Source organism: Chroicocephalus ridibundus, chromosome 1 (assembly GCF_963924245.1).
Source record: "Chroicocephalus ridibundus chromosome 1, bChrRid1.1, whole genome shotgun sequence".
Classification (NCBI taxonomy): Eukaryota; Metazoa; Chordata; class Aves; order Charadriiformes; family Laridae; genus Chroicocephalus; species Chroicocephalus ridibundus.
In genome coordinates, this window is record NC_086284.1 from 47,236,143 (window position 1) to 47,248,632 (window position 12,490).

At 38.9% G+C, this 12,490-nt stretch overlaps 1 protein-coding gene across 5 annotated transcripts in view; it reads left to right on the forward strand.

Annotated features, from left to right (window-relative positions):
* The window catches only part of PIBF1 (progesterone immunomodulatory binding factor 1), a 125,209-nt gene that overhangs the window by 22,213 nt on the left and 90,506 nt on the right, over positions 1–12,490 (forward strand). For all 5 annotated transcript variants that reach the window (XM_063335490.1, XM_063335479.1, XM_063335501.1 and 2 more), the window contains 3 exons: positions 1,445–1,553; positions 7,439–7,620; positions 12,040–12,165. In XM_063335490.1, the coding sequence (XP_063191560.1) occupies positions 1,445–1,553; positions 7,439–7,620; positions 12,040–12,165 (417 nt within the window). The remainder of the gene's footprint in view (positions 1–1,444; positions 1,554–7,438; positions 7,621–12,039; positions 12,166–12,490) is intronic.

The window sequence follows — 12,490 nt, forward strand, 5'->3', positions numbered from 1 at the left end:
CAGATTTTAGAGTTCTAGCCTATGCTTTGAATGCCCAAATCATAAACAACAATTGCAAAATAGTGAAAATGGACTTCTTATACACTCATATGCCTATACTTCACAGTCCAGCTCCCAAACTGCTTTTTCAGTATGCTTGCAAGTACAAGAAATCTGGCCTCCAGCACACTTGTTGCGGAATGGACTAAAAAAAATGGGGATTATGAATAGAAGAACACAGTCAGCTCCTTAGTTGTTCATACTGAATGAACTCGGGCACAGTTACTCACACAGGTGACTTTCCCACTAAGTCATTTGACTTCTTTATAACTGTTCACAGCTATATGTACTAAAACAACCTTGGAATCTACCTGGAAGCTTGTTGCAAATAGGATGGATCGATGCCATGATTTGCTTCCCATGCGCAACTGCATCTTAATAAGTGGATTGTAATAACTTTCATGTGAATGGCCCCAGTGTTTAACAGTGTACATTTAAAATACTCTTGAGTTGAAAAAGGCATGAATGAACATGCCAAAACTATATTTGAGAGAGTAGGTTGTATTCATCTGGGTAGGCACAGACGAAGGGGAGGGGGAGAGCACTGTTGGCATGACTGCATGAGGGTATTTGGGAGCATTGCAGGAGTTAATCACTTCCAGGCCCATTTCTGCCTTTTAAAATGCTATGTCAAATCCTCTAGTTCTGGTGTACTACAAGTTATCTCAGTTTTAAAGCTATGCTATGCTTAATATAAAACTGGTTAGCTTTTTGCCAAGCTACAAGCTCATACTGGCTCATTCATTTCTCTGCTCTGACAGGGTCAGGTAGAATAGAGGCATAGAGCTGCTTCTTTGTGCAGATGGAAAGTACTCTTATTAGGACACCAACATAATTTTTGCAGCTGTGTTATGTATATTTTAAACATGAGAAGAGTAGTACAATCCTCTCTGGTATCAAGGGAGAGTAGCAACTAAGAATGCTTATACAGTGCTTTCGGTTTGATTAGGAAGATGGGAATGAAGTTGCTTTAGTTTTTCAACCAACGTCAGTTTCTGCAGAAGATTTCAAGAGAATGTAATGGGAAATAGCATAAAAAGCTTCATAAAGCTAGAAGGGTAGACAAAGGTACTTGCAGTACGAAAAGGAGAAATGTATAGCCCAAAGTTACACTAATGAAGAATAATCAGAGGAGGATGAAATAATTTAGGATACGAATTCAGGATTATTGTATTATAATTTAGGATTATTATTTTAAATACTTAGAAATAATTTTTTTTTTCATAAAATAAGATACTATTGCAGGTGTCAACTAAAAAAGGTAAGATTATCGCTAATTGCCCTATGAGTGACTGGTTGGAAGAAGTCAGTGTTATGAAGTGAAAGAAGCCTGAGAAATTACAAATGCACTGGAAAACTGTTCACTACACTTCATGCATCTAATAGTTTCACTTTATTTTAACAGTGAACGTGATGTATTTGAACATGAATTGTCAGAACTCAGAAGAAAATATGAAATATTAGAGGTGTCACACAAAGCACAAGCTAAAGAAAGAAATGACTTATCAAAAGAGGTAAACATAAAGTTCTTATTTCAGTAATTGTCTATTTCTTCACCTCAGGAATTTGATTCTTTGTCTAATCAAGTCTGTCAGGATCACAGAATAATTTAGATTAGAATGGCCCTCGGGAAACCAGCTGGTCCAACCCTTCCATGCAGCGCAGAGCCAACTTTGGTGCTTAGGTAGATTGCTTAGGGCTTTGTCAAGTTTTTAATATCTCCAAGGATGGAGATTCCACAGCTTTTCTGGACAGTCTGTTCCACCCTCTTTGTGAAAAAGTTTTTGTAAAATCTAATTAGTTTTTGCAGCTTTTTTTCTTTTACCTCTTGTCCTGTCACTGTGGGCTTCTGAGAGTCTGGCTCTTTCTATGTGTTCCAGTTGGTTAGATGAAGATAACAATAAGACTTTGCGCATCCAGATTTCTCTTCTTAAAAAAATCTCCTGTTTCTCTCAACCCTTTGTAGGTCATGCACCACGTAGAGTCCATGATCATCTTGGTAGACCTCTTCTGGTCTTGCTCCAGTATGTTAATGCATGTTTTTATGGGGAAAACAGAATTGGATATGGCACACCAAATACAGTCTCACAACTACTGAATACAGGATAATAATAATAGAATCATAGAATTGTTAGGGTTGGAAGGGACCTTAAAGATCACCTAGTTCCAACCCCCCTGCCGTGGGCAGGGACACCTCCTGCTTGGTCAAGTTGCTCAGAGCCCCGTCCAGCTTGGCCTTAAAAACTTCCAGGGATGGGGCTTCCACCACCTCTCTGGGCAACCTGTTCCAGTGTCTCACCACCCTCATGGTGAAGAACTTCTTCCTGACGTCCAGTCTGAATCGTCCCATCTTTAGTTTTAATCCATTCCCTCTAGTCCTACCGTTACCCGACATCCTAAGAAGTCCCTCAGCAGCTTTCTTGTAGGCCCCCTTAAGATACTGGTAGGCCACTCTAAGGTCTCCTCAGAGCCACCTTTTCTCCAGACTGAACAACCCCAGCTCCCTCAGTCTGTCCTCATAGGAGAGGTGCTCCAGCCCTCTGATCATCCTCGTGGCCCTTCTCTGGACACGTTCCAGCACATCCATATCTTTCTTGTAGGAGGGGCTCCAGAATTGGACGCAGTACTCCAGGTGGGGTCTCACGAGAGTGGAGTAGAGGGGGAGAATCACCTCCCTCGACCTGCTGGCCATGCTTCTCCTGATGCAGCCCAGGATACAATTGGCTTTCTGGGCTGCTAGTGCACACTGATGGCTCATGTTGAGCCTCTCGTCCACCAGCAGCCCCAAGTCCTTTTCTTCAGGGCTGCTCTCAAGCCAGTCACTGCCCAGCCTATATCGGTGCTTGGGATTGCCCCAACCCAGATGGAGGACCTTGTACTTGGCCTTGTTGAAATTCATGAGGCTGGCATGGGCCCACCTCTCCAGCCTGTCAAGGTCTCTCTGGATGGCATCCCTTCCCTCCAGCGTGTCAGCCGCCCCACACAGCTTGGTATCGTTGGTAAACTTGCTGAGGGTGCACTCAATCCCACTGTCCATGTCGCTGATGACCGGTCCCGGTACTGATCCTTGAGGGGCTCTACTTGGACATGGACCCATTGACAGCCACTCTTTGGGTGCGGCCATCAAGCCAGTTCTTTATCCACTGAATTGTCAGTCCATCAAAGCCATATTTTATCAGCTTGGAGACCAGGATGTCATGCGGGACAGTGTCAAAGGCTTTGCTCAGGTCCAGGTAAATGATGTCAGTTGCCCTCCCCTTGTCTATTGATGTTGTGACCTTCTCATAGAAGGCCACCAGGTTTGTCGGGCATGATTTACCCTTGGTGAAGCCGTGTTGATTGTACCCAGTCCCCTCTTCGTTATTCTTCTGCCTCAGCAGTGCCTCCAGGAGGATCTGCTCCATAGTCTTACCAGGCACAGAGGTGAGACTGACTGGCCTATAGTTCCCTGGTTCCTCCTTCTTTCCCTTTTTGAAAATGGGGATTATGTTTCCCCTTTTCCCATCAGTGGGGACCTCACCAGACTGCGATGACTTTTGGAATATAATAGAGAGTGGTTTAGCAACTTCATCCGCCATCTTCGTCACCCTGTTGGCTGCATTGTTGCTAACAGCCTAGATAGGCACTTGGCCTTCTTTGCTGTCAGGTCACGCTTCTGGCTCATGTTTAGTTTGTTCAACTGATATTTGCCTATCTAATGCATAGTTTGCCAATTTTCCCATAGAGATGTTATGGGAGGTGGCTGAAAGCCATTCAAAAGTCCAAGTAAATGAAATGGGCAGCTGTTCCCCCATCCATAGAGCCAACTTTCTTGTCAGGTTTGCTAGGCACAGTTTGGCCTTCGTAAATCCATGCTAGTTGTTTCCAGTCACCGTTTCCTTCCATATGCATGAATATGGCTTCCAGGAGAATTTGCTTCATAATCTTTGCAGGGACAGAGATTAGATTTTCCCACCCAAAGTTCTCTCGGTCCTCTTCCTTGAAGGTGGATTCTGGTCATCAGAAGCCTTGCTCACTTGCTATGATATTTCAAACAGCTGGCCAATCTCCCAGTAACGTTGGCTATCTCCCTAAACATTGGTCAAGTGTTTTCCATTTTTCCTTGGGCATTATGTACATACTGTTTTACTAAGCCTCTAACTTAGCCTTCCTTTGCCTCACTCTTCCAGACTCTCCCAATAAGCTCAGGAACCTGGGAAGCCCAAGGGCAAAATTTACCAGTGAAGGCTGAATGCGGTGTGTTCTTTCCCTCAAAAGGTGCTAACTAGTTATAACTTCCTTTAGCTTGTTCTGACCCATAGTGGCAGTAGGGCAGAGCCACTGTGTGGCTTATGTTTTGTTGCATATGTTTTTTCTAGATGTCAATAGAACACGTAGTTTTTCTTCTTAGTGACTCTAGTAAAATAATGGTTCAGTTGCCCAAAGTTTCCTTCACTTTTCCTTTACAGAGGGTGGTTCTGTGACAGGAATAGAGAGACTGCTATTCTGGACATGTCCTTTCTATGATACTGCAAATTGACGAGGAATTCCAGTGCTGCTTCCCTTTTGGGCAGGACTATCTACTAGGGTTGATGAACTGTTTTTTCTCTAATGTGTCTCCATTAGTCTTTTAAAGTCTTTCTGCTGGGAAAATGAATAAATGCCACTTCAGGCACAGAGGGATTCTCATCTCTGTTAGGGTTCCAGTGAGTTCTGATCCAGTTAGGTCAGTCACTTCACTCAGGTCTCAGTCATTGCTGTTCTGGTAGCACTAGTATTTCACAGGGAGATGTTTCTGCTGCTCCGAAGACATTCCAAGAGACAGAAGCCTGTCAGGTTGAGAGAAATGTCCCTTGCTGCTTCTCGGTTCATTAATCCATTCATCCAAGAGTCACAAATTCTGTTCAGTGATGGCTTCCTTACTGAGCATGTATGGTGACTTTTTGGGTTAAGCGCCTCAAAGAGAAACACACGTAGAGAATGTTTCCAAGTCCATTGCCTTGATCTGTAGGACTTTTGCTGGTTTATATCGGTACAAGCTTCCATTACTCAGTATCCATTTTCACTATTTCTGCATCTAAATTGTTCATAGGGAGGATTGCTTCACTGAACCTCCAGGATCAATTGTTCTTCTTAAGTAAGCAAGTTAGGATAACGTCCTCCAAAACTATTGGAATCGCTAAGGGATTTTTCCGTTTGTTGGATGTAGGTGTAACTTTACAACAACTTTTGGGATGGAGAAGAGGCTTTTACTGAATCTCAAGAAAGAAACTTTTTGAGTTTTATTGTCATTCACTAATTATCAGATGGTTTGTAGCTCAGTGCAACTTTGATACAAAAATAAGACTATTTTTAAGCTGTGTTTCTGAATAGAAATCTTTCTAGGAAACACCAAAATGAATGGAGAAATAATTGATTCGTTGTCTTGAATTAATTTGTAAATTTATTTTTTTAAAGTGATGTGACAGGGGCACTGCATGAAGAAGGTTGTTCATGAGTTCTGTACTGATCCAGGCAATAATCAAATGGAGGATCTTTGTGTGTTAACACTTTTTCTGCTGGGTAAATGAGACTGATGACACCTGAGAAAATTCAGGGGAGATTGTGTTCCTTAGTGTCTCTGTATAACAGTGTTAAGATAAAATAGTGGCTTTTACTACTACTTTAAAGATAGTTCTTCTCTGGCTAATTTTACAGGTAGCCATAGAGATACTCTGAAACACTAGGGAAGAAACGGAGTTTCTATTAGAAAATATACTCTGTATTCTCCTCTTTTCTATCAATCTGGAGGCTTTGTTAGGCTGTTTATTCATCAGTGTTCTAGCATTGTAAGAGGACATCAAAATGCAGGTTTGTTCTCAGCGTATAACAGTGGCCAAAAAAGTATTGTCGTGTACGTCATGTTTGTATGTATGCATCAAGTACTGCAGTGTAGCAGCAACAATGTCCTTTTTCCGTGAACTTTATACTACATTAATCTGAGAGGGAATAAAAGTAGCACTACTTTAAACTAGAATACCACTTCAAACTGTGTGATTACTTGAATCTCCTGGAAGGTCCGTGGTGGTTTTTGTGTATGCTGATACGATATCAGAAATTCTGGATTAGAAGAGCATACAATTGTGTTTACACAGTATTTGTTCCAGGAGAGGAGGAGTTGGAGGGGTAGTAACACCTAGATTTCTTTCTTCATATAGTAATCCATGATGTCTGTGTTCACTGTGGAGATATGTATAACCTGTATGTATAACCTATAACTTGGAGAGAGGGGCCACATGTGTATTTTTCTTAAATAGAACAAAGAATAGAACAGGCATTTATACTGCAGTCTCCGTGATGCTCAGCAAGTGGGCAGAGGGAGAAGCATGCCTGTAAGGGATGTTTGGTTTTTTGGGTTTTTTTTTTGGTACAAATTTTCAGCTGTTTAACTAGTTGTTCCATGTCTTTGATTTGAGTATCTCCCTTAAATAACCTTTAGTCCTTTTATGACTCAGGAAGAGTGTATTCTGTCTAAAACATGTACATGATATCTTCAAAGCTTTGGGGGACATATTTCTGGTGAGTTATTTATCATTCCTTGAACTTGGCATGTGACATCCTCAGGAGCTTAAATGGCAAAATTATTTAAGGTGATAAAACTGCATTTTGCTATGGTGAGTAAGGAGTTGGGCCACTCTGCACCAGTGCCATCACTCTCTGTAGCTGTTCTCTGACAACGTTCACCTCGAAGAGATGGAAACTGCTCTCTCACATACCACTTTCTTCTTGGAGTAGTAAAGATGACTGATCTGGTGATTGGGAAGGCTGGTACAGAGAATCGCAAGATGCTCATGTTTCTATTTTAGCATCAGTTCAGCCTTCTGTAGCAACATCATGCTAAATGAAAGTCCAAACAAGGCACGTGTAACCCTCTTCTGCCCTTGGTGCTAGCCTGAAACATTACCTCGTCCGCAACAATCATGATACACTTCATCCCCAGATCTAGCACTCTTACTATTTCTTTACGGAGCAATAATCACTCTGGTGCCCTTAAACTTTTCACTTCTGTTTCTGAGAATGTTGTAGCCAGTATGACGACAGCTTGGCACCAAGACTTGACATCAGTCGAGTTGACTATTTAGTACTATCACTATTCAGTACTTCAGTACTATTTATATACTGAGGTAGATTAAAGGGCATTCTTTTTCAGGTGCCAGCTACCAGAAGTAAATAATGAAAACTCATAAAATTATAATCTTATTAATGTCTTTTTTCAGCATAAAGTTTCACCTACTTACGTTAAACATAAGTGTAAATAGAGATTTTTGGTTCAGGTGATTTCACAGAAGAAGAGTTAAAATGAAATCGCAAATATGCGTACATAGGTTAAATACTTATCTTGAAGTTCATGTTGAAGTGTTCTTTTTAATGCCTTTTATAGCTGGCAACCATACAACAATCCCTCAACTTGTTGCAAAAAGATAAAGATTATCTTAATCGTCAGAACATGGAGCTTAGTGTTCGCTGTGCGCATGAAGAAGACCGTCTTGAAAGACTTCAGATTCAGCTAGAGGATGCCAAAAAAGCCAGGGAAGAAATGTATGAAAAATATGTTGCATCCAGGTAAGTTACTGCATCTTCACTTCTATCAGTAGACAAGTTATTTAACTGTTATCCCTTGTTTCTTGCACAAATCCTGTTTTACCAAACAAACAAACAAACAAAACCCCCAAAACTTTCAGAAAGCTAGTCCATATTTGTGTAACTAGAAATACAACGCTTCTGTTGGGTCTTAATGTGTATCAGCACATTTGTTTTTAAAACCTTTGATAGAAGACCATAGCAGTGAAGATGTCAGTATTGGAAGTTTACGGCAACTGTTCTCTTAGGTGTATACAGAAATTTATGGAAATAACTGTAATTAATTACAAAAGAGAGAAAAACTCTTTAAAGTGCATATGTTACATATCTCCACCCTCCCCACCCCAAATGATGTTTATTAAAAACAGGAGTGTCTGAAAGACAATAGAAATTATTATTGCAGAATAAAATATATTTGATTTTCACAAATGTTTAAAATAGGACATTGTATGTTTCATATCAGCTATTAGAGAGATCAGTCTTTCAAGTTTGAATAGGTTCTCTAAATGTAGCCTTGAGAAATAAATCGATCATTGTATAATATCCAAAATGATAAATAGTGTCAAATCCTTATGCTATTTGAATTGGTGTAGGTACATGTATGTATGGGACGTTGAACAGGAAACACTATGCTATTCAGCTACATGTCTTGCTACATATGTAATGCTATACTACAAAATTTCAAATGATATTTAGGTCTTTCTTATTCAGAATTCAAGGTTATCCATGTCATGTTATTTTCCTACATCTAGATGCCAAAAAATACCATTCAATGTACCATTTCAATATACATTCCACATATATATATTCAATATATATGAAATATTTGCCTGTATGTACTTCATTAATAGTACTGTCCTTTAAAAAACACCTGTGTATTGAATGAATGAGCTTAGAGTAAGAAATAGGATTAGCTTCTCTTCAGCTGCTTCCCTCTGTTTGAATCAAGAAGAGAGAACTGCAAACAGCATCTGTAAATCTTGTGCCTTGTGTAACTAAAATGAAATGTACTAAGACTCTCCTGTAACACAACTAAAATACAAATTGTTATCTAAATGGAAATGGAAGAGCACTCTACTGAAATTATCAGCTATGGAGTTCCAGCTCATGTTGCTTATCAGAAGTGGTTTTAATACTATTTTTCCTTCCAGTGCAGTCACTTCAACTCTTTTAATTTGTTTTACATGTGTATATCTCAGAGCTATGTTCACCTGGAACTTCTGGAATCTTGCTTTTAAATGGGGTTTTAAAAAATTATGTAGTAGTCTTCCTCTAGAAATGTGCTTGTAGGCACTGACTTTTGTAGACAGATTTTTATTTCTAGAAAATCACTATGAAATCCTTATCCTGTAATAATGATGTAGAGGCATTTTTAAAGTTCTGTCTCCATTTGAGGAACTTAGAAAGAGACGTATATAACTTACCTCTACCAGTTTGGGATACTGTGCAAGCCTGCCTCGTTGTCCTCTGGAATATCAGATGTCTGTCTCTTGCATTTTGATACGAACTAAAGAGAAATTCTGGGACTCTTACTTCGCCTTTAGAGATCTTGATACCATCATTGAGGTTCTGTACTGTTACCAAATCTCTCTCTTGACATCATTGGGGTTGGTGACTCTCTTCATGATGTTAATTTTCATAAGAAAGATATTGACTATGATGAATAATGCAGGTACGTCTGCTGTCCTCTAGAGACCGTTATTGTCTTTTGCAGGGACAATATAGCATAGCAGAGAAGACAGTGTACTGTATTGAGCAGCATGTGTAGGACTGCACTGCAGCTTGGGCAGCCTAGGTTGTATTCAAGATTCCACTGCTGACCTGCTGATAAACATTGAATAAGTTATTTCATAGTGTAAAAATGTAAAATGTAAAAATGTAAGACTTGTTTTGTAAAGTGGGGGTAACGATATCGTTTTGTAAAGCGCTTTAAAACCTGCATGTGATCTGCAATATTGCAGAAGCTGTCCCTTCTTTACATTTTCCCGCGCACATGCACACGCTTTGTGTGCATCTTGTGAGACTGTGTCCCATAGTGGGGGGGTTCCTGTCTATTCAGCAATTTAAATCATCCATCTCTCAGGTCAAATATCTACAGTATTAGGTTTCTTAGAGGGCTCTACAGAATCCTGTTTATTTGTCAGATAAATTAGAGAGGTATAAAAGTAGAGCAGAATAAAACTGTACCAAATAAAAGACATTCTGTAGTCCTCAGTGCTACATCAGTTTGACTAATAAGCTTCTATTTGGTACCTTTTGAAGAATTAGAGGCTTTTTAATGGTTGCTTCACATCTGTATCTTTTTTGCTTGTTGTAGTTCAGGAATGAAGATGAACAAACCCAAGTATCTTTTTAGGAGTAAAGAATAATTCACCTTCTGGTCACCATCAGAACTGCTGGCATTTGGGGTACTGTAGTTAGAAAGTTACAGACTTTAGGGATTTGAAACCCTGCCAAATTTTAAAAAATACACACTTCAAAATAGGTTGAGATTGTGGCAAGATGAATGGCTAGCAGCTCATAGCCACAGTTCTTGGGTATCTGTGTGTAAGCGAGACCAACACAAAAGATTTCCCTTTATATGTTTAGTCTTAAAACACAATCTGTAGTTGCATTGAGATGCTCAGATCACATTTAGGTTATTCACAGTATAAATCCTTACGAATAATAGGCCTGTAAAGAAGCTCATTAAAGCCTGCAGCCTGAAGAAGACGAAACAACCTGATAAGGCAAAAACACTTTTAATTACTGCTCAAGCAAAAGACTGTAACAGCAGGTCAGGAATCAAAATCACAAATGATGGTCCTTTGCTTCAGCAGCAATTCAGTTGGTCTTTATTAAAAGGCATTGGCAGGGCAGTCAAGCTATATACTTGGAATATGCCTTTTGCTTTACCGTTTGTTTATTTTAGTCATCATAAAGATAAGCGTCATTTTGAACTGTCTTATGGTGATATCACTGAGTGTTCAAGACTTTTCCAGATTCTTCTAATTTTTTCAGTGAACCTTCCTGACTTTTAGAAGTCTTGCCATGGGAGGGAAGGTGTAATTTCTGCAATGACAGAAATTTTTTGGCAAGTAGTAATGGTAATAGCAAATTGTATAAGTACCAAGAAAATGGTAATAATGCTCGCTGATTCTGCACATACGACTTGTATCCTGAGGTCCTGATCTTCAGCTTTTTTTCTTTTTTTAGGAGAAATTTAGAAACTTTTACAGTTGTAAATGCATATCTCTTCACAAACATGCTTCTGTTTCCAAACCTGTAATTTCTACCAGTTGCTTCACTGCTGATTGATTATTCTTGAACATTAACTAGACGTTATAAAATTTTAACATTCCTTAGCTATTAAGTACTTACAACATAAGCGCTTTTTTTTGTAGTTTTGTCAGAGAAATTCTTTAGGGGAATCCCTACACTCCTTCCAAAGTTATAAAAATGTCAATATTACTCTGAAATTAAATTATTTTATTCTGGAATCTTCTGTTATCCGCTGCTTAAAAATTTAAGTATGTATTTTAATTAATTTATATGTCACGTTGGCAGGACAAATTCCCAAATCTTGGGGTTCTTTGACTTCACAAATCTCCATAGCATGTAATCGTCATTGTTTCTTGTGATGTTTTTTTCCCCATATGAGGTGCAAATAGTACACAACAAAGTCTTGTAGTAGCATGGCAGAGTGGTAAGTTAGCAAGTTAACCCTTACTCAGTGATGAAGAAGCTAGAAAACTTTGTAAAGCAAGGAAATAATTTTTTTTTAAGTTGTTAATTAATATAAACATGCATATGAGACTGACAAAGAATTTCTGGAAGAATGTTAAGCGTAATGTTGTGTGATTAGGACTAGTGATGGCATGAGGGGTAACAGTTTTAAAACTGAAAGAGGGTAGATTTAGATTGGATATGAGGAAGAAATTCTTTGCTGTAAGGGTGGTGAGGCACTGGAACAGGTTGCCCAGGGAAGTTGTGGATGCCCCATCCCTGGAAGTGTTCAAGGCCAGGCTGGGTGAGGCTTTGAGCAGCCTGGTCTAGTGGGAGGTGTCCCTGCCCAGGGCAGGGGGGTTGGAAATAGATGATCTTTAAGGTCCCTTCCAACTCTAACCATTCTATCTATATTCTTTAAGTAATGTCAAATTACTTAAAAATTAATACAGTACGCATAAAGCTTTTATTTATTCTCAATTAAATATTATTTATTCCTGATTGATTATTCACTTAATTTGCATAACAACATAGGGTAATATGTACTTCAAGCAATTTGGGAGGAAATTGAGTAAGAATTAAAATGTAAAATCAGGAAGTGCTCTGCTGTACTTGTACAACTGTACCTGAAGTTTTGATATTTTGCCCAGTGGAATTAATTTTAAATTCCCATGTTGTGTATTTGTTTATTTCCAGAGACCACTATAAAACAGAATATGAAAAAAAACTGCATGAAGAGTTGGAACAAATAAGGTTGAAAACAAATCAAGAAATCGAGCAACTAAGAAGCACTTCAAGAGAGATGTATGAACGTGAAAACAGGTAGATAAGATGCAAGCAATGACCTAATTAGGGCAAAAATGACCAAGTAATGTTTTGTGCTTAGGTATAATCCTAGTTGACTGGCTGTTTGAGAGGTGATCAAAATGTGAGAATTTAAGTTCAGTTATAAAACTGATGAGAATCTTTTAAAAACTAAAATGAAACGATACTTGTAAAGTAACCATGTGGTGCTATATTTATTATTAAATGATCGACATCCAACATTTTCAATGAAAAGTGTTATTAAGATTCATGTTCTAGATGAACGTGAAGTTCATCTGGAAGTTTGAAGTTTGTTCAAATGTATAGTGTTAGTTAATTAATA